The sequence below is a fragment of the Seriola aureovittata genome, chromosome 17, assembly GCF_021018895.1.
Source record: "Seriola aureovittata isolate HTS-2021-v1 ecotype China chromosome 17, ASM2101889v1, whole genome shotgun sequence".
In the NCBI taxonomy this organism is placed as follows: Eukaryota; Metazoa; Chordata; class Actinopteri; order Carangiformes; family Carangidae; genus Seriola; species Seriola aureovittata.
This window is the reverse complement of record NC_079380.1, coordinates 19,190,774-19,218,245: the sequence shown is the minus strand read 5'-3', so window position 1 is coordinate 19,218,245 and position 27,472 is coordinate 19,190,774. Positions and strand designations below refer to the sequence as shown.

The following is a 27,472-nucleotide window of genomic DNA, read 5'->3' as shown; positions in this document are numbered from 1 at the left end:
TTTCATTGACACAATATCTCAGTAACGCCTTGATGGAACTTGGGCTCAAAGATGAATTGATTAGATTTTGATGGCTAAAGGTCAAAGGTCAAATGACAAGGTTTCCATAACATTACAAAAGACTTCTTGAAGAATAAATAGAGCATGCTGAATTGAACTGAAACTGAAGGCAAGAAAATAAAAGACAAGAGATTACTTTTATTCTTTAGGCTCATTAAAATCGTGTAAACACACTGTAAAACAGTTTACACACACAATGTTAAGAGTTGCATTAAATTCAAAATTGTACCTTTTTACACAAAATGTTTTTTTTGTTTGTTTTTTTATATTTCGATTCTGTGATTCAATTAAATCAGTTCAGTAATTCAGTAATTCGGGGTGTGTCTTATATAAGAAAGGTGATATCATATTGGATTATTATTTGAAGTAGTGATAAAAGAAGGAGTATTAGTATGAAGATTATCAGTATTAAAAGTATTAATTGAATGCTGTTCGGGTCAAGAGCTGTTGCCCACGGCGGTTGAAAAGCAAGTCCGGCTCTGGCAGTGACTCCTGATGCTTCTGCACTTCACTGGTTCACAAACTGCAACGACGTCATTTGCTCTACATGAAAAAATAAATGCTTTCTCTAAAACTGTTTACTCGGTAATGGCCACATGAGGGCCTCTGTGTCCTCTCTGCTGCCTGCAAACCTCCAAACCTCTCTCCTCATTTCAAGCCTTTGCCAAGTTCCCTCCTCCCTCCTCCCTCCTCCTCCTCCTCCTCCTCCTCCTCTCTGCCTGCCAGTAGCCTCGCTCAGGCCGTGTAGGGGAGCATTCATACCCCGCTGTCGGCGTTTAGCGGATGGGGCTCTCAGCTTGAGCCGGAGGGAGGAGGAGGAGAACGATGAACGGTAACCCGTGTGCCCGCAGGCTGGCCCGGCACTCCAGGTCCGCCCTGCTGCTCGCCGCTCTGGCCGTCCTGCTGGTCCAGACTCTTATCGTGTGGAACTTCAGCAGCCTGGACTCTGCTGGCGGGGACGGAGGCGCCAGGAGCCGGGAGAAGAGAGAGGACCGAGCCGGGGGGCTCAACAAAGCCGACAGGGAGCACCCGAGGAGGGGGCTGCAGAAGAAGGGCGACCCGCCGCTGCTGTTCGGAAAGGCGGCCGTTCGGCACAGGCTGCAGGCGGTAGGATTGAACGATATCTGCTTCAATATTCACGGTGAACCTTAATGTGTGAGTTTAATTTGAATTTCACACGTGTGTTTTCCTCCACCGACTGGAAAACGAGCGGCTGTCCCCGAGGGAAACCGCATGGTAGATATGGAGAAGATGCTACTGAGCGGCTGCAGCTGCTCGCCTGTTGTTTTGGCATTTGCGTCAACACAATTGCCATCTATCGTCTCTTGTGTGGAGACATGGGGCGGGAGGCCAAACTTAATTTTAAAATCTGTCGATTTAAAGGTGTCGAGTAATGGCCAATGTGTCAGGTGAAATAACGACCCGGTCCCATTTTCGAAGAATTGTAGCTGTGTGGACGTGTGAAAGTACATTCAACGTACCCACAGTATTTAAATAAATGTATAACTTTAAGCTACGGTCAAACTGATTGTTTTTTATCCACTTTTCGTAATGGAAGATAAGACAAGCGGCATTAACAGAAACATATTGATGTCTGTTTAATTTAGTGCAGATTAATCGATAATATAACTGCTGAATGTAAGAATGACGCAGATTCGTCTATAAAATATCTTCAGGCATGTTTTCCAATACATGTCAACTTATCGAAAAACTAAGAAGGTTTATAATTGTGTGATTTCTTAACGGGGTTTGGTGCGACGTTTCTCTACTCAACTGACGAGAGATTGTCGCTTTTCGAGCGGTATTTTCTTTAGTTTTGTAGATGTAGAAGGTCAACACATTGTTTATGAAATCTTTAATTGTAAACCTTAACAATCATTTAAGATTTTCATATTAAGGTAGATGTGCACAGAATGAGTGACTCCAGGGGATGAAACTGTTCATGTGAGTCTGTCTCGGATCTGTGATTTAGAGTGTTAATTAAAACCGTCTTGCAGAAACCAATGAACTGCCCTGACACCTTTGGAAATTAAGAAATGATTAAGCCGTTTTTATTCATGGAAATTAGTGCCCAGTGATATTGGTTTGTAGAAAGACAGGCTTATATGTATTGGAAAAAAGACATCTTGCTGCTTTGCCAAATCAAACAAAAAAACTCTTCTTTCTTCTGCATATTTACATCTTCCCATTCAACGACTGTCTCTCTTACATTTATATTATTTAATTTCCAACCCTCTCAAGCTTTCCTAGTTGCTATATGTGTGTGTGTGCATAGTGAGTAATCACGTACAGTACACCTATATGATGGAGGGGATACCACAGTGTTTTTTACGTGCAGGAAATAATGTTATATGTATGTGTTGCTTTACCTGGTGGGATCCAGGCTTTTTAACATGTTGTTAAGACACGAACATACTGTATATGCTGCTGTGTGTGTGTGTGTGCGTGTGTGTTAGTGAGTGTGAGAGAGAGGGAGAGACGTGGGTTATATTGCAGGGATCCATTTTTACGGCCTTTCATTACAGTTGGGCGGATGCCCTGTGATCTTCCCCCTGTGTGTGTGTGTGTGTATGCGAGTGGTGATATGCCCTGACAGTTATTGGCTTTTAAAACCTTAGAGATACATGCCAGCACTTTTTATAGGACCGGAGTTTGGGAGGTGAAGAGAGATGGGGTGAGATGGAAGAGAAAACAGGATTGAATACAAAAAGCAGTGGTGAAGAAGGTGAGAGTTAGATGGGTAATTGGAGAGATCTGAAGACATGGCTGAGCAGGGAAATAACTACAGTGTGTTATTAGTCAGTTAGGGTGTGTGAGTATACAAGACCAGCTGATGCTGTGTATCTGGTGTGTGTCATGTGTGTAGAATCTTCACCACCGTTGTCAGATAGCACCGATATTTTGTCCTGACTTTCAGACGTTCAGGGTCGATCTCTGTTCATCTTTGGTTTTAGACAGATTTCTAGCACTTGTTGGAAATCTTTTGTTGTGCTTAACCTGGCGAGTTGTCAACCTGTCTCTCCTCTGCTTGGTGTGTGTGGGCTGAGACACACACACTGTGGAACAGGAAGCAAAGGAGAGGAGAGAAACGCCACCGTAAATGGCAGTAAAACACAGAGGAGACTCCCCCCCAAACAGGACCCCTCTGTTGCTCCAGGGCAATGGTAGGACAAACACAATCTGACATTTTATAGACTGAATGAGTAATCAATTAATTGTAAAATAAAAAGCTGATTAAACGATGATTGAAATAATCGTTAGCTGCAGCTCTAGTGTTAAAACGACATCAAACATATTTTGGTGTATTTTGTAAATGAATTAAAAGGCTTTTGTAGAAAATCAGATTTGTAACACAAAGATTTTGAGATCAGGGTGAGAACATGTCATTGATAATTTGATTAAAACAGAAATTTGATAAATGAAAAAGAGCATGTATCCCCTCAAATATGAAAGGTATTAATGTAATTAACCTGCCACGCAGACAACCTGGAGCATGTGGGGACGCCTGATGGTCTGGTGTGTGGGTGTCGGTGGGTGGGAAGGTGCATGTTTATTGTCAGGAAGACGCGTCCTATTTCCAATAAAAGACTGGACATCGTTTGAGGGAGAACAATAAAACTGAACCTGCCACCCTGTGTGTGTGTGTGTGTGTGTGTGTGTGTGTGTGTGTGTGTGTGTGTGTGTGTGTGTGTGTGTGTGTGTGTGTGTGTGTGTGTGTGTGTGTGTGTGTGTGTGTGTGTCTTTAACTTCCACTGCAGCAGCTTCCACAGTGCACACATTCACATCACTGACACCGAAGCAGCAGCGCTCAGCTTGTCAGTATCTAGACCACAGGAAGGAGGAAGGCGAGTGTTTACAGGTGTCATGGATGGCGCCACAGTAGCACAACTCTCACATTCATAACAACTTTAAGGGAATGGCTTCTCACACACACACACACAGTAGTTGGGGATTATTGAACAATCTAAACTAGATTAGAAAGTATGAATCCCATCAGCGAAACCTGATCCAAACCAATCCTCTAATCTGATCTGACCTGGCTGTTAGGATGTCAATCTGATCTGACACACACGTGGTCAGCTGTGTGTGTGTGTGTGTGCGTGCGTGCGCGCGCGTGCGTGCGTGTGTGTGTGTGTGCGTGTGCGTGTGTGTGTGTTTCAGTGATGTTTATCCACGGCTCTGGGGATGTCACTCTGCCAGTCCCCAACACCTTGGTCCAGACTGAAATATCTCAACAACTATTGGACGGACTATCGTGAAATTTGAGAAATCGTATTCACTTTTTTCCTCAGATGACGATCATATCTCCTCTCAAATTCGCTTTAGTATAGTGGTGGGCAATCTGGCCAAAAGATCGTATGAGAATCTTTTTGAGTAGAATCGCTATCCGCTGTCTGAATCATGAGCTGCATCATGTTTCTGCTCTGGTTTTATTGTGAAAGTCCTGACTGGAAGTTGTGATTTGTTTTGAGTGTTTGTCAGCTCGCCACTACTCTTCATCCACAAAGCCTCTCTTCTGTTTACAAAATGTGTCACAACCAATTTCACTTTTTGCCCATTTCATATGGAGTTATTCGTTTGGACAGCGCTGTTTTTTTATTTATGAGGTGTTTATACAGTATTTTAGTGTTTTGATTTGAAAAGTTCAGTCACTGCTAACCAGCTAGCCGCAGCTAGGGAAACGAAACTGTTTCAGCGGCGTTCCTCTGTCAGTCATCGTATCAAACCCTCCCCACTTTAGGTAAATGGCTGTGTCTGACTCGACTTGTTTTAGGACAGATGCAGATCTGGACAGGAGGGGGTCCAGACCACCTGGTTTCCAGGCTGCATTAAAAGCTGATCATTGTGAAATGTGGCTGATTGGAAACTTTTGTAGAAAAAATTTAACTAACTTTTCTTATTATTTTCTGAAATATACTTAAGTGGTTATTTGGAGTTTGATGTTTGTAAGAACAGAGAAATATGTGATTGATTCGTCATGACAGTGCCTTCAGTCAGAACTGCAGGGCGCAGTGTCACAGATGATTTCCTCTGCTCAACATCATGCTGGCGTGTCTCTCTCTCTATTAGCGATTTAGCAAAACACACTGATGTTAAAACCATAAAGCTGCTTTATGGTTTTTTTTTTTTTTTTTTTTTCCATTTTCTTTTAGATAATTCTGGTTAAATCTGGCATAGATAGATTTAAATCCCTGCTGTAATCCCGGGCCGTCCTGTGAGTACCAGGGCTACTACAGCCAGGTTTCACAGCACCATCCAGCCCCTCGTTATAGTCCATTTAGCTTCCTCTCTCTCCATCTGGCTCTGTTTTTCCTTTGTCTCTCCAGCTCTATTTTCAGCTTGGTGTTTAGACAGATAACTTCATTCATTTCCTCAGGGGGATGATGCTTTCTTCTAGGTTTTTTTTCTTGAGTATTTGTGATCCTGATTAGATTCTAAGGTTTTTTTACTCCATCTTTGGATGAAGTGAGAGAAAAAAGAGGTAATGATCCTCTGACACAGTCACAGGTTTGATAGCGTGGAGAGCGAGTTTCTCCTGCCACATCATTTCAGTTTACCATTTACTCACGTTCTGTTCTGTTCTGTTCATTAGTGAAATCAGATTTTTTTTAAACCTGGTGTATGAAAGATGTTAAAATGACAGAATCAGTTTTTTCTCTGTGTAAATCCAAGATAATGAGACATTTATGTCCTGATCACTGATGTAGTTTTCTTCGGGCTCTAGGAAGGCTTACATCATCAGACTGTTGTCGTTCTTCACACACCTTTTATATGAACATTACAGTGTTACAACCAGTTGCTTAATCAATTAGTTGGTTGATAGACAATCAACAAGTTTGATAATCGATTAATTTGAAAAGAAAATTACAATTATTTGCTGCTTTTCTCTTGTTTTATCTCTCTGTAAACCAGGGCTGAACCATTAATCAAAATATTATCAAAATCGTAATAAAGCCAAGTGCAATATCCAAATCACAGGAGCTGCAGTTTATTTGATGAAGGTAAAATGTGTCACAACAAACGGAGACGCCCCAGCCAACAAATCGTATTCTCCAGATTCTTAAGGGACATGCTTGTCTGGTTCCAGCCCCAACAAAAATCACATCATTATAATTTTTATATTTTATATATTTTATATTTTCAGTAAAAATGAAATGCAAAAATGACTCAACTGAAATCATGACTCCTGTCGTCATTGCAGTATCTGAGTAACGTTCAGCCACTGTGAACAGAATATATTTGTGTTTTGGATTCTGAGTCCGACATAAACGTCTCTTACTGCTCTGGGAACCTCTGATCAGAATTTCACACCGTTTTACATTTTATGGTTTTTATAGCAGAGGCGCACTCCCTTGTGTGGAATAGAGTGCCAAGGACGCCTCTGGCAACGTCACAACAAATGATAACATTTTTATGAAATAAAAGGCTTGTTATCCTTTAGTGGCCCAGCATCATGTAGCCTTGTATTTAAGATATGAAATGATTGATTAAACTGTCGTTAAAGTCAGGATCTGTCTGATTCAGCTCAGTAATTGGTCGATCACATCGTGCAGTAATTAATCAGAGCAGGAAGCTGCGGTATCACAGGAAAGAGTGAAGGCAAGAAGCTCAGTCAGACACAGTCAGGATCTAATGTGTGTCTTGCTGGTCAGACACAAGGCCGAAGTTTATAACCTGCAGTTGGACTCGTTGGACTTGGTTTTATGGAATAGAGGCTGCCTCCCTAAACCCTAACCCTGCATCATCAACCCTGAACTAAAGAATGAATTGACAAATAATGAAAGGTAAATCGATGAATCCCACTGTGGATTTGAATTTCTTAGCTGCAGTACGTTCATGAAAACTTTCTCAACCTTTTCAGTGGTTTCATTAACTTTAGTACAACATGACTGTTTTTCTTAAAAACCTGACATTCTGGGTGAACACGGGTTTTACTGGGCAACAGCAATAAATTCCAGGCTGTGTTATGTTCCCACAGGTATACTGAGTATAAACACACACCCACGTACACAAGTGTTTGAGTAATTCATAGCTGGGGACTTGATGCTGTGTACAGGCTGGTGAAAGAGCTCTTTATTGCTTGATATGAGGGTTTTTTTTTCTGTTTCGCTCTCACATACACAAGCTCGTTACTGTTCATTAGGGCTGCACCATATATCCTGTCATTATCGTCGTGATGCGAGTATGTGCGCTAGTCACATTGCAGTAAGGCAAATTAACTCAAACATTTAATATGACGACGGTGGAGTAGCTCACTCTGTGACGTCACGGAAGCTACGTCCATCTTTATTTACCTTCATTCATTTTCTAAAACAGCTCTCACTTTAGTGTCTTCTTTTTAAAAAAAATTTTAAATCAAACATTACTCAAACTGGAAGAAATAGTGCCTGTCTGGGACTATTTTCAGCAGCGGATTTATCCACATTTGGTGCTCTCATGATTATTTGGGGCAGCGGGACAGTGTTTGTAGGTGTGTGTGTGTGAGTCTGTTCGCGGTTGCTGGTTTCAGTCTGCACATGGGATTATTTTGTCATTTATGAACCACCATTAGTAAAACGTTTCCTGTCTTGCCGTTTTCATTTTAGTCATCAAACATTTAGGAAAGAATTTAAAACGCCTGCATTTTCATATCCGCCCTCATCAGTGTGAATATGGCCTGTAATCAACAGATGTCAAAGCAACAGGTCTCCTTTCTTCCACCCCTCCCATCGCTCTCTCTTCCCTCTCGCCTCTTTTATAATGTCTCTCGCCCCGGGCGCCTGAGGGTACAGGCTCTCTTGTCTCTTTTCTGTCGCCTTTATCGTGGAGCAGCAGGAGGTCTGAAGACAGCGTAGAAGACTTGAATGAGGACCTGCTGAGGAGGAGAGAGGCTGAGAGCAAACTGACTCATACAAGAACACAGCAAGAAAGCAATGACTCAGAGAGAGTGTGTGTGTGTGTGTGTGTGTGTGTGTGTGTGTGTGTGTGTGTGTGTGTGTGTGTGTGTGTGTGTGTGTGTGTGTGTGTGCGCGCACGCACAAGTACAAAGAATGATGCCTTTGTAGGTAAGCGGTGGTATTTTAGCTGTGGCCGGTCTCCATGGAATGCAGAAAGCTTCTGGGAAAAAGGCACGGCTTTTTAGAAAGATCTGTGAAGGAGAGAAACTCCTGAAACTGTAAGAAATCACAGCCAAAATCGTTCGAGAACATTCTTACAGTTTGAGTATCCTGCACACACTCAGTCACTTTTGTAGGAGAAAGGAATGACCATGGAAATGTGTGTGAGCAAAGGTTTGACAGATTTTTTTAAAAAGACTGATAATAACTAGGTCTGCAACGAATTACAGTTAATCTGTGGCCTATTTTCTCAATCCGTTAATCAATTGGTCTCTAAGAATATTGAAAAATGCCATCGAATTTTTCCCAGAAGCCAAGGTGAATTCTTCAAAGTCCTCGTTTTCTCAGACCAACACTCCTAAACCCAAGGATTCTCAGTTTACTGTCAGAAGATGAAGAAAAGCTGCAAATATTCACATTTGAGAGGCTAAAACCAGTAAAAAAAGAATCAGTAAAAACATTCAAATATCTAGTTTTATTCGACCAACAGAACCAAAACCCCAAATTATTTCATTTACAGTGAGACGTGAAAAGCAGCGAAACCTTTTGAGTCAGAGAATATTTGGCATCATTTCACTATTTTTGGTTGAAAAATGCTTAAACAATGAATCGATAATCAATTATTATTTTTCTGTTGATTAACCGACTAAGCGTTTCAGCTCTAGTTCACATAAGCCTGGCTAATAAATATAATGAAAATGATTATCATCTTTCTCACAACGAGGGTACCATATAAAAAACTGATTAAATTATCAGTCCACTAAACCTCACTTTGTTTCAGTAATGATGTGTTAACTGAGAGGAGATGATACCTGTCTTATATTTTGATTATGCTTAGGACAATATATAATTACACATTGTCAACTGTAAATCAAAATATACACGAAATGATTTTCAGTCCCTGGGGCATCCGGCTGCTCGCTGAGGTGCATAACATGTAATTGAAATGTTTTCAGTTGAATTCCGGCTGGGATTTTTTTGTTGCACATCATCCCCCCTCTTTCATCCTGTGTTTCCTGTCTGTCTCTGGAAAAAAACAAAAAACAAATCAGATGTTGTGACTGCAGATCTTCCTCTTGGGCTGCATACAACCCACACACAACCTCCACCAGTCATCAGGTTGATCTTGTGAAATTTGAGCAGTGGCGTTCGTAATCCAGCGAATCGAAGTGAATATTGGGGAAACACTGACATCACTACAGCTAACTGACCACAAACCCCTGGAAAATGATTGAATGTTTTTCCTTTAGCACCACCGTCATGTATGTTAATGTCATGTATGTTAATGTCATGTATGTTAACTCAGTCAATAGAGTGTGTGTGTTTGCGTATTGATGTGTGTGTGAGCCTTTTACCTCTCTCTGTACACTGGAGGTTTCATTCCTGGTTTCCTCTGCATTTTATTTTAAAATATTCACTACAGCTCCACACACACACACACACACACACACACATACACACAGACACACACACACACACACACACACACATACACATACACATACACACAGACACCACATACATACATTCCTCTAAGCTGATATTATAGATGAGATAATGAAAGGTTGTTTGAGAAGCAGGTGGCAAGAACTGATATTACTGCTTTCCCACAGGCGCTCTGATTGTGTGTGCGTGCGTGCGTGCGTGCGTGCGTGCGTGCGTGCGTGCGTGCGTGCGTGCGGCTCATGTACAAACACACTCTTTATCCCTGGAAAAAACAGATATAGGGTAATCTGTGGGATTAAAATACCCATCGAGGTCATGTGGCTTTCCTACTGAAACACATTCTCACACACACACACACACACACACACACACACACACACACATCAACACCTGACTCTGATATGTCAAGGCCAAGGCCACAGCTGCCTGTGTCTTTGGGGTCAAAAGTCACTTCCTTTCCTCTGTCTCTTCACTGCTCTGTATTTTGTTCCTAGAGAGAGAACATGGTTGAATTCCCTGCATGCACCTCAGGCACTGTCTGGGGATTTCTTTCAAACCGCGCACTTTACAGGACCAAAATAAACACCATAGAATATAGAAGTGAGCACTTCTGTATCAAAACACCTCTCCACAGGTGTTTCCAATAAAGTGCTCAGTGAGTGTAGATGTTTGTGTTGTCGGGGCAGAAGTGATTATCTAGTGTAGTTAGTGCTTTTATGGCGAAAGGTTCATTTCCTGCCCTCAGCGGGAAAAGTTTTATGCTTTTACTGAAGTGTTAGTTGCATCATAAGGAACAAACGTTTTGCAGCTGTTTAAAGGTTCCATAATGTGTAAAGGCAGATTCCCATTTCATTTTGATTATAAAGCCGGTCTAGGTTCTAGAGAGACAGCATCACACCCATACTTGCCACCCTGCATTGGTTACCAGTCACATACCGCATAGAGTTCAAGGTTCTTTTATTTGTTTTGGTTTATTTTTGCCTTACACGGCCTGGCACCAGAGTATATCTCTGAGCTCGCCCTCTCCATCCCGAGATCCCTCACCTCTTCAGACCAGCTACTCCTGGCCGCCCCTTGGTCGAGGCTGAGCGGAAAGGGTGATCGGGCTTTTGCGGTAGCTGCCCTCAAACTTCGGAACAGTTTACCTCTTCTAATTAAGTGTTCCCTCTCTGTGGACATGGTTTAAGTCTAATCTTAAAACCCACATGTTTTCATTGGCTTTTGAATGTCCCTAAGATTTTTATCTTTCGTTTTAATCCCCTGTGTTTTTAATTCAATATATGTCCGTCTCAGACCATGAGCTAATTAATGCATCACATTTTAGCTATTTCTATGTCGTGTGCTTCTTGTTGTATTTTATTGTACAGCACTTTGGTCAACCCTGGTTGTTTTAAATTTGCTTTATAAATAAACTTGATTTGATTTGATATATTAATATTGTGAAAGTATCAAAGCGCTCATCCACAGAGAAATGCACACAGCCTGTATTAAGAAACTGAGCCTTAACACGAGCCGTTAGGACTTCTGTAACTTTGTGATGTAACAACAAAGCAGTCCCAGCTGTCAGCCATGCCCCAAGCTCCGCCCACCCAGATAGAAAACAGTCAACCAAAAGAGAGGCTCTTATGCAAAATAGCGTCTTTTTAATTTTGGATATTTAACGTCATGTTTTGTGTCAGGAGGCATCAGTATAGCCATGTTCGAGTGTTTATCTTCACAGTGGGAATGTGTTAAGATTTTTTGTTTTCTCTCCCTCACAGGATGTCTACCATTCCCACCGCCCTAAAGAGAAACTTCGTCTGGACAGCAACAATAACGAGAACTCGGTCCCCAAAGACTTTGACTCCATTGACAGCAACAGCAACCTAGGTGCACAATCCCAACGCCAACGAGTGCCAGTCGGAAATGGCAAGCACAAGCTGGACAAGGCCCAAGTTCAGAGCATGCTGGGAAAATCTGCCAACGAGGTCCTCAAGTTCCCTCCCATGCAACCCAGAGGGATCGGGCACAATCACAACCACACCCACATCCGTAAACCCCACCCCCAGGCGCCGACCGTCCCAGCGCTGGTCCAGCTGTCCAATCAGGATCCACCGTTCCACCAGTCGAAGAAGTCGGCCAGTCTTGAGCCAAGGAAGGAGCAGCCGCAGTGCGAGATCAGCGGGAAGGAAGCAATTTCTGCTCTGGCCAGAGCCAAGAGCCGGGAGTGTCGGCAGCAGATAGTGGAGGTCTACTGTAAGCACAAGGAGAGAGCGCTGATGCCTGAGAAAGTGCCTCGATACTGCCCCATAGAAGGTGAGATCAGCTGACTGAGGCGCATGAGTTTGTGTCATGAAAACAAAATATTTCCCAGCTCACTTTTAACTTTATGTAACTCAAGATAACAATATTTTTTATATCACGTTGATAATTTTGTTCTGTGATCTAGAGACAAAAAAGTGCTGCGAAAAGTCCAAGTCCAGCTTGTCAGTTTGAGCCGTTTCCTCCTTTTATTCACAAGGCGACACCTGAGACACCTGGCGTTTGGTCGTCTGTAAGTTCAGCTCACACTGAACTTAGCCTCCCTTAACTTAGCCTGAGGCTAAGAGAGCTAAAAAAAAAAACTTTCCCACTGGCACAGTTCTGGCCTTTTCCAAAGTAGGCTCACACCATTTTAAGCCTACAGTTTGCTGGCCTGCTCTGAAACAGGGTTGGCTCAGAGTTTGTGGGGTTATCCCCTGAAAATCAACTAAACACAGGGCTGAAAGGAGCCAGGACTATTCTTAGCCCAGGGCGAAGGATCTAACTCGTTATTGCCACTTCCTTCTTCTTCCCTTTTGCTTTTTACATCAAACTAGAACTAAACTACAACTAGACTAGAGACTAGACTTGTGGGGTTATTGTGCTGCAACATCAGTCCTGGGAGAATCACATCTCAAGTACCTACAACACCTACGCTACCTTCAGTTTCAGCAGAAGAACAAGTACCATCGCGTTTTCAGAATTTTGGCATCAACTTGGTACCAATCAATTCTCGTGACATCCCTACGAATAGCGGCCCAAATTCTGTGTGGAATACAGTCTAGAAAACACAACAGGAGAGATGTCTATGTTTGAAAGAGCCTCATGCTAATTAGACTGAATTTGTACAGGGAGTGATATGGTATGTTTCCCAGATACAGTAGCCTGTGTTTATGGGAGTAATCCAGAATATGAGCATACAGAGTTATTGTAGATAGTTGGTTTAAACGTATAATAACTAACTGTAATGTATTTAGAACATAGTGATTGAGTCAGTCAACAAATGAAAGGGTGACAGTCTTACAGACAGAAAGCGAAGGAATGGGACGAGCTGGCGGTTGCTTTGAAGTGGCACATTGCAACAAGTCAGAGATTTTATTCTTTCTAAATTTACCCGTTGAAGAACATTTTTAACCCGGCACGTGCCAGAACCTTGGAGAAGCATCCCGTTGGTTTCCAATTCTATTTCTAGGGCCTTAAAGCATGAATGGATCCAGTGAGGCTGCTCACCACAAGGATGATATTCATCCAGTGTAATTACACCCTAATTAAACAAGCAGTTCGTAGTCTTATTTTGAGAATGGCTGGCTAATGATTTACTTGTAGTCGTACTCTCTTGAACCACCCAGGGCCGTTTGAGGTTTAATTTATATGATTATAGGTGGCTTTGATGGTACACTAGTCATTATATGTACAGACTGAAGCCGGGCTGGAGCAGCAGAAACGGATGATTTGGTTTGTTCTGATGTTCGAGTTTGACTGACGTGTGCTCAGTCTTTTAAAAAGAACTAGAGGGTTGTTGAAGCAAAGATTGGTGTTTCTGTACTCGTGCAGACATAAGAGCGTATCCATGACATGGTACACGACGTCTCGCCCCCTGCCTCCCTCTGTCTGCAGAGCAGTGCTTGACTGTGCCGCCTGATTACAGTTATTTCTTCTCAAACTCCAATCCCAGCATGCCTCACAGCCTGGGAAGGTCACTAATTAGGCTTCGCAGGCCTCAACCCGTGCCATCTTTAGAGTGAGCGTGATGATGGAGAAGTATCAGGCTGTCATATAGATTGTATATACGAGAGGCAGATTTAGCTCAGCCAGCCACAGGCTGAATATTTCCTGGAAAGACAGAAGTGAAGATTGAGGAGTGGAGAACAGGGAGAACAGGGATGGTTTCGTTGAATTACAAACCACTCTTTAGACCAAGAATCAAAAAAGCAGCAAGTATTGTTTGTTTTTAATCTTTTAATTTTGTCTAATAAAAATTAGAAACCAAATGACCAAAATCTGAGGAGCTGAAACCAGAGAACGTTGTTGAAAAATAACTGAAACTCATTATTAAAATCATCATCATATCTAAAGTAGAGATCACTGAATCTTGGGATCGAACAACAGCCTAACCCATGTTGATGTTCTGACCCGAGTAGTCAGTACTCGTGGGTGAGACCACACCCATCTTCAAACTCTGTCTTCATTTTGATTCCAACTGCACATCTGTCCACACACAGACATATAAACAAACCCCCTCTGGTAGTTCCTGCTACAGATGACATGCACAGACTCACAAGTTGAAAACAATACGAGCCTGGCTGTCGCTGCTGGGACGCTAACTGCACTTTGGACAATGCATTATGTTCCATGAGCTGTCATACTTATCTTCTCTGTCCAGGTAAGGTTAACGTCAACGTACAGTGGGAAGAGGACCCCTCTAACGCTGCCCGGCTCGTGCCGGTGCGGATCGCCTTCGTCCTGGTTGTCCACGGCCGAGCCTCGCGTCAGTTCCATCGTCTCTTCAAAGCCATCTACCACACCTCACACTACTACTACATCCATGTAGACCAGGTGAGAGCCCTCACAGTTATTCAGAAGTTTTTGGGGATGTGTTTTTCTGTGAAAGAGACAAAAAAAAGTGAAAGAAGATTTCCTGAAAACTAATAGTTCTCAGTGAGATTGGTAATAATGTTTTCACATTACAGGAAGTTGTTTGATTCAGTGTTTTATTTATTAATGGTGAGTTTATAACCTCCCTCCTTGTTTTCCTTCCCTCCTCCCCTTCCCAGAGATCCAACTACCTCCACAGAGAGGTCTTGTCTCTGGCCAACCAGTATCCGAACGTCAGGGTCACTCCTTGGCGGATGGCCACCATCTGGGGCGGGGCCAGCCTCTTGACCATGTACCTACGCAGCATGGAGGACCTCCTCAAAATGACCGACTGGTCTTGGGACTTCTTCATCAACCTGAGCGCTGCCGACTACCCCATCAGGTAAGAGAACGGGTCAGACAGCAGAGGAGTCACCTGTAGTGAATGATTTTACCTTTTGGTTGAAAACAGCTTGAAATGCCAATTAAAGTTAAACTAGATCTAAAATGTAGTTCAGGCAAATAGACAAATGTAAGAAATATAATAATGTAAAGACTGCTGTAGAAAGAAGTATTAGAAACCATCAGGAAAAATCTTTTTCTTGGGTTTTAAATAAAGGTCCATAGTTGGTAATAATATTTTTGGCCTGTTGTTGTGTGGTTTGTTTGAAACTAAAAAGCTGGTTTTGTTAAAAGTCCCTCCATTGTTCTCATTATATACCACTGCAGAAGACTGCAGGAGATTTACCGATCATGTCAAGTTCCTGCCAAACACACAGCACATTGATTTGGAATAGAACTGTGTCAGCTAATGGACACTAACCAGTGGCTTGGCAGCCCCGCGGGCCGAGTTTGGTTTGTTTGAGGTCTTATGGATCAGGTTGTATGGCCAATAGACCACAAGTGCATTGACTTTGAATGGACCGGGACTCTATAGCTTTGACGCAGAGCCCTTTAATGGCTGTCTTGCTGCTTGGGGATTTGAGAGGATCTTTATTGTTGAGGAAAAGCGCGTAGCTGTGATCAGGGGAGACATTGACTGATGCTTCACTCGCTGTAGCTGCAGCAGAACAGAAAGCCGTGTGTGTAGGATATGGTCAGTGTTGCGTTTGGCTCACTGCTGACTGATCTGTTGGACCTAGGGCAGAGATGTTGGGATTCTTAAAGCGGTCCAGAAGCTTGTGTCCAGCTGAGTCACGCCTGTTGCATAACGGTGAAATCACATTATCAAAGGTAACATGAGGCTGATTGTCAAGTGTTCAGTTGGATTCAGTCCACAGCAAAGATGCTAATTTAATGTGGAGCGGACATGTCATGGCTGGTACCAGATCAGCTTCATAAGGTCAACCAGTTATCAGATTTGTTGCTAATTGATTTTCCGTCACTGGTTTAGGTGACAGGGTTTAACTGGGAGCAGGTCCCCAGTTAAACCCTGTCACCTAAACCACATTATTTAGAGATAAAAACAAAATTCCCATTGATAAGTTATGGGATAACTTTATGGTTCTAACTAGGCTTTTCCTACTCACTGTAGCTGTTTACTGGGGTGAGCTTTGTTTGTGTTTCCAGTTAAGTAGGTCAGACATAGGGGTTTGCTTCCAACATGTGCGATGCTCTCGACAGCTGGTGTTGCTCAAATGAGTTGAGCTAAAATAAAGTTGATTGTTTGATTCCAGTCCTATGCTAACACTCACTTACTGAGCCGACCTCTTTCCTCTGAGTAAACCTAATCTAAAACTGTTTATCCTGACACTAAGCTGTCTCTTCAAAGAGGCTCGAACTGAAGTCTTTATCTTAATGACTTCTCTTCATCTTTCTGTTCATGAATGTACTCCTCATAAAGTCAAAAATACAAGAACACACACACGCACACACACACACACACACACACACACACACACACTGATCTGATCTGTTCTCTACTGTCCTACCATCAAAGTGACTGTTTGAACACCCTTCCAGCCAAAATCCATAACACAGCTGCAGCATTAGCTCCACAGCATCAATAGCTGTGACGTCATTAAGGCACATGCAGTGTGAGTCAATGGAGCTCTGTGTGTGTGTGTGTGTGTGTGTGTGTGTGTGTGTGTGTGTGTGTGTGTGTGTGTGTGTGTGTGTGTGTGTGTGTGTGTGTGTGTGTGTGTGTGTGCGTGCAGCGAGAAGGTTGCATAAACTTTCTAAATGTCAGACAGATTTTTAAATTTGGGTTACATGATGTGGGTTTGTATTTTAAAACCAAATGTCCTTCATTTTTCCACCAAGAATAAAAGCTTTTAACTGAAGAGATATGTGTTCAGAACAGACAGGGTCGATTTAGCTGTTTATTTTCCTTTGATTTGAGTTTTATCATTAGAACAAACACTAGAATAAAGCCAACTTTTTATTTTATGTCTTTTGTTTATACTTACCATATGGTAGATGCAGAGTAAATCCTTGTCTCTGATTGGCTACTCTTGCTGTGAGCATACTTGTGATTTTCATGTGATCACTTGAGCTTTGCTGTTTACTCCTGGCTCTTTTGGACATTGTCAACAGGAGTTCTTTGGTTAATACAGACCCTGATCCCTGATGTCTGACAGGAAAATGGACAATATTTCAAATATTGATTTTGGTCAGCACTAAAAATTGCCAAAATTAACACTTTTATCTGAAGGCAAATGCACTGAGCTGCTATAACATCCATGTGGGTCAGTCCACACCTGTTATGAAGCCTCTAGACAGACACACATTTGGAAACTTTAATGCATTTTTGGAGGGGAAAATGTCAAATGTGAAGATTCCCACCCAACCATGATCATGTCAAAGAACATAATTAAACCCCAAAAAAAATCCAAGATGAAAAAAACCTTATATGACCAGTGGGATTTAAAATAGCTGCAAAATCCCAGCAGCTTCAGTCTGAGTTTGATGTGTGTCAGTATCTCATGAACACAAACATGCCCTCGAACACACACATGCCCTCGAACACACACATGCCCTCGAACACACACATGCCCTCGAACACACACATGCATGCCTGTGGTTCGTCTTAACGACTGTAATCAGATGTAATCCAAGCGATCTGTCTGTCTGCCGTCCCGTCTACTCATTAGGAAGACACCGGGTTCGAGCCGTGTGCTCACGGCTTGTACTACATGCAGGGAGTGGCCGTCTCCTCTTCGGGCCACACACCGGCACTGAGCTGTTTTCCCTCATTTGAAAGACGAAGCTAAATAAACCGGTCCTGCTGTCCCAAACAGAGACACTTGGAGTCTCTCCAACTCGCCTAAACGGAAGAATGTTTTGCATTGTTTAAAAAAATAGAATGCAGCGTTTATGCAACCTGCTTAGATGTGAGTCCATTTAAGAGAAAAATACTTAAAACACAAGAAAAAACAATTGGGAACAAACGCGCATGAGTCGTCCTCCTGTGGCCGAACAGATGACGACACCGGAGGAGTTTCGAAAGCATGACATTTTTCAGAGAGTCAAATGATCAAAAGTGAATTAAAGGAGTGGATGAATTATAAGATGATGGGATGTAGAGATTGGATGTTTAAAAGGACGCCACTCCATATTATCATCAGGTCAGGCTCAGCAATGAAACATCTGCACACATCAGTATGATACAATATAGGTTTTGCAATCAAACATGATATTTGACAAACTTACGCAAACTTAAACAAGCAGTTTCCAACATTATGATCTGATAAAGTTCCCACAGTTCATCCTCCGGGGAACATGAATATGCAAATTTAATGACAGTCCATCCAATAGTTATTCATTTCTTTTGAAAACCATAAATGTCAACCTCATGGTGGCGCTGGAGAAGTCCACGCTTCACCAAAGTCATTGTCACCTGTCAGTCTAACCAGAGTTTACACCGTGAAGCTGGAGGTGTGTTTCTGTGATAAAGTGTCTGTGCTGTGTGGTTACTGCCTGAGCTGATGATTGACAGCTGCTGTCTCTCCTCAGGACCAATGAACAGCTGGTGGCTTTCCTGTCAAAGTACCGGAGCATGAACTTCATCAAATCTCACGGCAGAGACAACGCACGGTAAGAGAGTCATCAGCTCCCTTGGTCTCTCTATCACGGTTTCTCTCTCTCTGTTTGTATTTCGTTTTCTCTGATGATGGAATCAGTGTTTTTGTTACAAACTAAAAAAGTTTTGGATCTACTGCTCTAACTGTCAGATGGAAGTTGTCTCATGATTTTCTTTCATAGATTCAGTGTAATCTGAAAAATGGTGTGGTACTTGGCTGAAATCAAAACATATTGACTAGTCCTTGTACCAAAATATGGACAAAAAATTATATATTATATTATTATATTAGCTTATATTTTGCTGGTTTGCATGATTTGAGGATTGATTTGAAATGTGGAATGAAAAATATGCAGTTTATGTTTCTACAGTATGGAAGCTTTGATTCCTGTCTTCACCTCAACACTGAAAGGTCTGTCTTCTCAGTTTTATCCGGAAACAGGGTCTGGACCGTCTCTTCTACGAGTGCGACACCCACATGTGGCGTCTCGGGGACCGCAAGATCCCAGAGGGCATTGCGGTGGACGGAGGCTCTGATTGGTTCCTGCTCAACCGGCCCTTTGTGGATTATGTGGTGAACTCCAGAGACGAGCTGGTCAGCAGCATGAAGCGCTTCTACACCTACACACTGCTGCCTGCTGAGGTAACACACACACACACACACACACACACACACACACACACACACACACACACACACACACACTGCACTCAAGTAACCCCTTCAGACTCTATATACAAGTAGAGTGTTTAACGGGATTCAAAGTCTGAAGCTCTGCGGGTTTCGCCTAGAGGACAACATGAATATCAACAGCATATTTCTTTGCTGTGTTATTCTTCTTTGGACTTACTTCAAAAATCCATAAAACAAAACAATAAAATATCTGGACTTTTTCTTTCTTTAAAGGTCCCATATCTTACACTTTTCCGGTTGTAGTGTAAATGGGGTCTTAGATAATCAACGAACAAGTTTGAGTCATTTGTATCAAGCAAAAATAGATATGAACTAAATGAATTTTGGCTGTTGGATGGTTGAGAAGAAATGTTAAGTTGACGCTCAGCGCCAGCAGGGGCCTCAGCATCATTAGGGAACCCACCCACCCCGTCCTCCGCACCCTGCTACCATCCGGCAGGAGGAAGCACAGCATCAAAACCTCCTCTACCAGACTCTGCAACAGCTTCGTCTCTTAAACTGTGAGACCAGCACTCACAACCCCCTCCCAATTGGTCCATGAGCAAACAATATTTCACTAATACATTTTTATGATATACATATGTAGAAGTGACGACTAAAAAAGCTCGAACCTTAAACTTAAGATCTGAGAAATTGTGATTATCGCTTCTTTTTTTAATTCATAGGTTCAAATGTTGTATTTAACCAAGACATCATTGATATTGTTCTGGCCAAGGCGCGAATGATTTCTGTTTTTGTGTTCAGATTAGATACTTAATTGAGACTGGACGACAAATGTGAAGAGAACCTGTCTGTCTCTCTACACTTGCCTCCCCCTCCAGTCTTTTTTCCACACCGTGCTGGAGAACAGCGCCCACTGTGAGACCATGGTGGACAACAACCTGAGGCTCACCAACTGGAACCGCAAACTGGGATGCAAATGCCAGTACAAGCACATTGTGGACTGGTGTGGCTGCTCACCCAACGACTTCAAACCTTCGGATCTGCCGCGCTTCCAGGTGAGCCCTAACATAATGACACAGCCATTTCCTGTTCGTTTACTCTGAGCTCTGGATGATCTCAGACAATGTTTTTGGCCAATATTTAACAAAAAAAAAAAAAAAGACTTGAGCTGTTGCTTCAAGTTACTATATGTGAAATTCTGCCACTGTGCTACTGACCAAGATTAAGGGCTGTGTTTCCATGTTGGCTCAGTGCAAATTGCAGCTCTGTTCCAGCATAGTGGCATTTTTTAGTTTTTTCTTCGACAGTAACGCAGCTTCGTGCAGCCAAAGAACTTTTTAACCTCTCAGTTGTCACAAAGCTTTCCATGGCTGATCTCTTTTTTAGCATCAAGTGAGATGAAGTTACAGCCCTGTCCAGGCTGCTTGAGCACGGCTATAACGATAACGGTCATCATGTTAGTAATCCTGGACACTCAGTCCGTCTCTCGCGTCCACCTTTCCTTCTCAGGGCCGCGGTGGCGCTGGACCAGAATAGCTGTGTATTCACAAATTAGCAGTGCCGCTTTTACTTACAACAGGCGGTGCTTGGCTCCGTGTAACGACAGACCTGGAGACAGCGTCTGTGGTCGAGCTGCTGATGGTTTCTATAAGGAGAGCTGATCCTGGAAACAGCTGTACACTGCAGGCAGTTAGTATTTTTAGAGCTTTGTAGCTAGCTGCCGCTGAGGTTCCTAAGGTTGTCATTATCATAATGTCGGGTTTCGCCAGCGAGCGAGGCAGCTCAGAGTCCTGACTGTATAGGGTCAGGAACACACACATGTGCACTATGTACAGGACAATAGACACACTCACACACAACTGTAGTTATTTCTGTTATTTGACCCATTTGAAAAACCTCCTGCCTGTCCTCATTTAAAAAATTATTTTTTTTAAAGTTGATCATCTTTCTGTTTTCTTACATGGCCCACTCAAAAATGTTGGCAGCCCACGTCTGACGCCATAAGAGTACAGAGGTCAAGTAGTGCAATATCAAAGCACAGCAGGAGAAACACGTAGGAAGCTTATTCTTTGTTTTTCTTTTTTCTTTTTTTGATTCACCATCTGTCTTCTGACTTTTTCATTTTAATTCTTCCTGTTGCTAACCAGCTATCCTTTTTGATAAATTTTTTGTCATGGATTTAATCTTTGAGCGCACAGTCAGACTGAGCTAGCAGGCAAGTATACGATGTGGTCCGAGGGCAACAACCTAAAAGTTCCTACCGTTGACTTATCACAGTGATCGGCCGTAATATGAGAAAAAAACAATGACAGGAGTTTATTCTTTTTTTACTGTTTAAACATTTACAACGTTTATTGCTATTCACACTAACCACTGCACCATTGTGCCGACATTTTATTGACCAAAGGTTTGATTGAGCAAATAATCAGCATATAATTCAATAATGAGAATTAAAAAAAGCTGCTTTTCTCGTATCACTGTGGAATTTGCGTTTTGGATAGTTGATCAAATTTTTGTGTAAATCTGTTAATCAAAAATAATTATATATGTTCATATATATATAAATATATATATGTATATATTTATAATGATGTCTGTATATAATGAAAATAATTATTAGTTATTACTGTAACTAAAAATGTCACTTAAAAATAAGCTAAAACAACCAAAAAGAGAAAAGTGGGTAAAATGCAAAGCATCATGGTGCCCAAGGTTGAAGCGTGTCTTGACTAAACACAGGTCCAACAAAAGAGCAGCTCATGTTATAGAACATATAGTAAAAAGATCATATAATTTCCCTCTGATCTCACGATGAAGGAAAGAAAAATCCTTCTTGACCCTGTAACTAGTGGTTTCCACTGTTGCCTTTAGCTGTGTAAGGTCACAGATTGTTCAGTAACAGATCCAGAATAATCTCTCAGATGAAACCGTCCTGCTGAATAACGAGCTCCGCTGTGGTTCTCAAGGTTCTCATTATGCTGGGGTTTCCTGGCTCGTTGGTGCTGCCGGAGCCCACCAAGAGTCGGCCTGGTGAAGTCACACCCTCCTGATGCCATCATGAACCACGCCCTTCCTTCCTCCAGGCTGGGCCTCATGACAAGTGTGTGTGTGTGTGTGTGTGTGTGTGTGTGTGTGTGTGTGTGTGTGTGTGTGTGTGTGTGTGTGTGTGTGTGTGAGAGAGAGAGCAGACCAATGCTTAGCTTGCTTATTCCGTAGGATGTAGGCTAGAGGGTTCTCAGGTATTTGTTCTGATGGGAAGAATCTTTGAATATCTATAAATGTACATTTTATTACATTATAAATCTTTTTTTTAATGTAGCTATAGAAACAGTAGTTTAGTGCGGTCTTCATGAGGCATGACAACATAACCACATCATTAACATTCAAGAGTATTAACTCTCTAGTGTTCACTCCAGAGCAAAAATCTGCAACAGTTTATTAAAGATTCATTGTTTTCGTCTTTTTTTTTTTTTTTTTTTTTTTTTTATTAAAAATTCTTTGGTTAGTTGCAGCTCTAGTCAGTCAAAGTGTGTCCAAACTTTTGACTGGTTCTGTAAAAGCATAACATGAACAACCTTTTTTATTCCTAACAGCATTGTTACAAAGATACATACTGAGCGAGAGATTTCACAGTGAAAATCTGTGGGTTAGAGTTCTCTAGTTTCTAAATGACCTCAAACATATCTCTGAGCTTCCTGTACTGACACTTATTTTGTCCAATGACCAACACGTGCCAAAACCAATAAACCGGTGTCTGATATATCAGCACATATATATAATCAGCTGGGATCATGTATCAGTCAGAATCTAGAAAGTAGCATAGACACCAAAACAAACTTGAGGGTCACAATTGAATCTGCGATGCAGTCCTCAGGTGTTCGTGCTTAACCTTCAAAATAAAAGATTTTCTTCTGACAAAATCATCATTAGGCTTTTTAATATTCAAATTACTGGTGGCGCAGACCCATTCACATCCATTCAACCTAAATATTTATTTAATGTTAGAATATTTCGATAGGATCTTCCTGCTCACTGCTTGTCTAGTATATTGGATTTGTGTTTCGCAGATTGTCAGTTCCAGAGTTTTTTTTTCTTTCTTCACAGAGCTATTTCAGGAAAGAGGAGAACCCTTCACTTCTCCTTTGATATCCTGGCATGGTGTCAAACAATGTTGGCCATAGACTGTGTGTGTGTGTGTGTGTGTGTGTGTGTGTGTGTGTGTGTGTGTGTGTGTGTGTGTGTGTGTGTGTGTGTGTGTGTGTGTTGCCAGGGAGTAGTCTGTGGTTGTCATAGTATCATAGGGTTTGGATGGAGCATGAGCTGATGAAAATAAAATCATAGTTTTTACTGTGTGTATCAGTAGTTTGTGTGCATGTTTGAGTGTGTGATTTTGAGTGATCTCTCACTACAGAGACAGTTGCAAAAGTATTTTTGGCTCAAACACTGACCACAGTTCACACGTGCAGACAGAATCAGCTCTGTGGTTCCTCAGAAACGAGACCGGATGTGAAATGAAGTGGTCGCTGCTGCTGTTGTTTTCCACCACCACGACAGTTGGTGACAAGGTGCCATGGAGCAAGTCATTTAACAGCCAGCTGCACCAGAGCCGTAGAAAACAGAAGCAGACCGCACTGACTGGCTCCGAGTCTGTGTTAGTCAGATTTCTGCTTGAACGTCACGTCTCTACCACCACTAACCCACTGAGCTCTGACGCTGCTTTACTTGACATTTTCTTTGGTGCAGGTCACATGATAGTGAATAAAGTCTCTGTCTCTTTACTGATTTTTTTTTTTTTTCTATGTTCCGTCCCTGCTTATGTCCTCCTGTCTTTCCTGACCACAGCAAGCGTCCAGACCCACCTTCTTTGCCAGGAAGTTTGAGGCCAGTGTCAGTCAGGAGATCATCAGCCAGTTGGACTCCTACCTGTTCGGAGCGTATGCCTCGGGCACCCCCAACCTCCAAGCCTACTGGGAAAACATCTATGAGCAAGAGACGGACGGACCTGCCAGCCTATCAGACTCCGCGCTCACCCACTACCACGCCTTCACTCGTATGGGATTATCCCGCGCTGCCAGCTCACTGCAGGGCCATCCCAACGATAACAGCTGCAGGTACAAGCATGGGGTGCCAGGCATGGCATTGATGTATTAAGAGAGCTGGATGTAGTGTCATAGTCAGTCTTCCTGTCAGTTTGTCCCTGTCCAACAAGTACTAAAAAAAAAAAACCCATTAAGCATTCTCCCCATACACCAGCGCTATAAAAGACTCTGTAAAACCACTGACAGGACACCTTGAACAGCAGACAAGGTCAATTATGACTCTGTGGTGTATGAACCTTTACAACATGAAGGTTGAGTATTTGAAAAATGTCTTCAGAACCCAGAAAAACCCTCATTATGTGTGTTTTGTCACATTCATATTAATGTGGATGCCAATGGGGGAAAACAAATTAGTCATAGCATCTCTAGCTCTCTCAGCACATATCTGGTATTAGGCTGGGCAAATGGTTTGTGAAGCCAAACTATTGAAACTATTGAGTGCAGGGGATTCTTAATGGCGGGCCAAGGGTTTCTAAATGGGCTCTAGTCCATGATGTTGGTCCAGGGGTGCTTAGAGGAGTTGAAGGGTTAGTGTTGGTGGCTGAAGTGTTCCAGGACTTTTTGTATTGGGTCCACAGTTCAGTTTGTAAATCTCACTGTAACCCAATTACAGTTACTATGCTCTGTATTTCTTTTAAATTTAAATTTATATTGCGCTTTTCTAGTCTTAACGACCACTCAAAGCTATTTGCACTAAAAGTCACATTCACCTTTCACACACACATTCATACACCACTTTTCACTACAAATATAGAGCTTTTTCTACCTACCATGTACACACACACACACACCAATTTGGGGTACAGTATTGTGCCCAAGGACACTTGTGTGGACACATGTGGACTGGAGGAGCCAGGGATCAAACCACCGCTCTAACCTCCTGAGTCACAGCCGCCCTAACATCTAACCCACTTGGTTCAGTTCAAACCAAATAAACAAATCAAAAAAAAGGAAAGCTCCTCAGTTATCGATTTAGGCAATGTATATATTTGAGAAAGAATATTTGGTAACCATGGTAACATGAAATCAAAGTGAAAAGGAGTTAGAACTGTCTGTGACTGTTTCGCTTGTGCTCATCTCTGTATTTAGATATTCCTCCTTTTTAAAAAAAAAAAAAAAAAAAGTGTGAAATGTAGTGGCGACACCACCACACCTCTCTCCACAATGTTTATGATACAAGAAACATTTTTCCCCTGTTTGGTCATTATTTAAGATATGAAGTCCGACTGTTGTCCCGATTATTAACCGGAGACATCAGAGTAGTTTACTGAGGTAAACTAGGTGTTTGTTCAAGTGCAGCATCAGGTACCAGAAATTTGATTTCCCATGTAGATCCATGAAGTGTAAAGAATAGATCTCGCAGATGTGAGAGCAGAAATCTGTGCTAGAATCACTCCAGGCCAATTTCTACCTCATCTACAAGTATCAGTCCTCACCTGCTGTGAGTGTATTAGGGTGCTTTGTATAAGTCATACAGTCGCTGGGTCAGTAAATTCAGCCCTTGTGCTTTCTGCTGAGAGAGGAACTGCACAGTCACTGTCTGAGTGAAAGGAGGAGGACTGGCAGATGAAATGTGTCTTTCCAATAAACTCACCACCACTGATGTTTGTGTGTATTTGCCAGTCCAAATTAAATATGAAGATAACGCTGGCTTGTCCAGAGGTACAATCAGGCTTCAGTTTCTGCACAGGCGGGTTTTTTCCAGCTGTGTGTGTGTGTGTGTGTGTGTGTGTGTGTGTGTGTGTGTGTGTGTGTGTGTGTGTGTGTGTGTGTGTGTGTGTGTGTGTGTGTGTGTGTGTGTGTTGTGTGTGTGTGTGTGTGTGTGTGTGTGTGTGTGTGTGTGTGTGTGTGTGTGGGGTGGAGACCCACAGTAGGTACAAGGAGGTACTTGTTGGAGTTCGGGTGGGGATTGGTGGCTAGAGTGGGTGGGGGCAGCATTATGGGAAGTGTGTGTGTGTGTGAGACATAGAGGGGGGAGGATAGGGGGAGTTAAAACAGGACTAGTCTGTTCCTTTCAGCCTGTGATTTTAGTCAGGCAACATCTTAAACCACGTCCACACTGATGTGGAATAAATTTGAAAACACATCTACCTGTCAAGACATGGTTCCACATTCGAACTTTGAGATAGTTCACAGTTTACAGATGTTAGTCGACACTTCAACTGAAAACAACAAAACCGTTAAATCTCTCCCCAAATTGTGCATCACTGCCAACAACTAGTTCATGTTTGTATGGAGTTAACACTCAATAAACGGCTCCTAAACTGCTCCCGCCCTTCTCTGACTCTATCAGTACAGCTGATCACACAGTGCAGGTGTTATTACTCACATGTTGTGTGTTTTTAAAAAGTGATTTGCTCAAAGGTTAGCTTGTTGATACCCAGGGCTTAGTTTAATTACTGGGCTGCTGCATTCCTGCCTTCTCTTAAACCTCTGTACACTGATTAGCAGTCTGACCACGGAAACACAACAGGATTTAGTCTACAGCCAAGCTAACGGCTCTGTAAGGGTGTGCTTAGGCAAAGCAGAGTTTTGAGTTAAATACTAATGTCGGCGTGCTAACATGCTGATGTTTAGCAGGTGTAATGTTTACCATGGCCACTATCTTGGTTTAGCGTTTTACTGTGCAAAAATTTGCTATTTGATATTAAAACTTATTTGTTCATTAAACAAATGGACAATTAAAGGTCCCATATTTTCCATCTGTTCAAGAAGCCAATCAGAGGAGAAGCTCTGATTGGCTTATTGACGAAATTGACTGTTTTCTGAGTGATTCAATAAAAATATAGCAGATTTCAGGTACACCAAGAGAAACCAAATTCTGCCAGGTTGGATGGTGGTTTGAGGTGGGCATGGCTTTGGGAATGGCTGAGGGCGATGACTGCTTTGTTGTGACATCACAAAGTTACAGAAGTCCTGACAGCTTGTTTTAAGGCTTAGTTTCTGAATACAGACTCTGCATTTCTCTGTGGACTGAGCGCTTTGATACTGAACAGTATTGATGTAGAACCTAGATCTGCTTTATAATCAAAAAAGACATGGACCTTTATCTACGTTTATACTGTATGGACCTTTAAAATTTAGTCTTGATGATTAATCAATAGATTAAATGTCAAGTTATTACAGTTTGCCCTGAGAGGGACAAAAATGTGTGTTCGAAATGTCACATAAATCTGTCCAATAGTTGTTCAGATCTTTCACTCAGGACCAGAGAGGTGTGACAGACCGACTTCTATAGAGCCGTCCCACTGTCTCTGTG

General features: G+C 42.3%; 1 protein-coding gene across 2 annotated transcripts in view; it reads left to right on the top strand.

Moving 5' to 3' along the window:
- The first annotated feature begins 214 nt into the window (after window positions 1-214).
- Window positions 215-27,472, top strand: part of LOC130185864 (xylosyltransferase 1-like) — a 34,154-nt gene continuing 6,896 nt past the window's right edge. The window contains exons 1-8 of one of the 2 annotated variants that reach the window (XM_056402582.1): window positions 215-1,167; window positions 11,363-11,897; window positions 14,266-14,438; window positions 14,657-14,859; window positions 18,411-18,491; window positions 18,904-19,120; window positions 19,993-20,169; window positions 23,957-24,225. In XM_056402582.1, coding sequence (XP_056258557.1) covers window positions 886-1,167; window positions 11,363-11,897; window positions 14,266-14,438; window positions 14,657-14,859; window positions 18,411-18,491; window positions 18,904-19,120; window positions 19,993-20,169; window positions 23,957-24,225 — 1,937 coding nt within the window. In that variant the 5' untranslated portion in view covers window positions 215-885. Of the gene's footprint in view, window positions 1,216-11,362; window positions 11,898-14,265; window positions 14,439-14,656; window positions 14,860-18,410; window positions 18,492-18,903; window positions 19,121-19,992; window positions 20,170-23,956; window positions 24,226-27,472 lie in introns of both variants that reach the window. The other variant, XM_056402584.1, reaches the window with a different exon arrangement.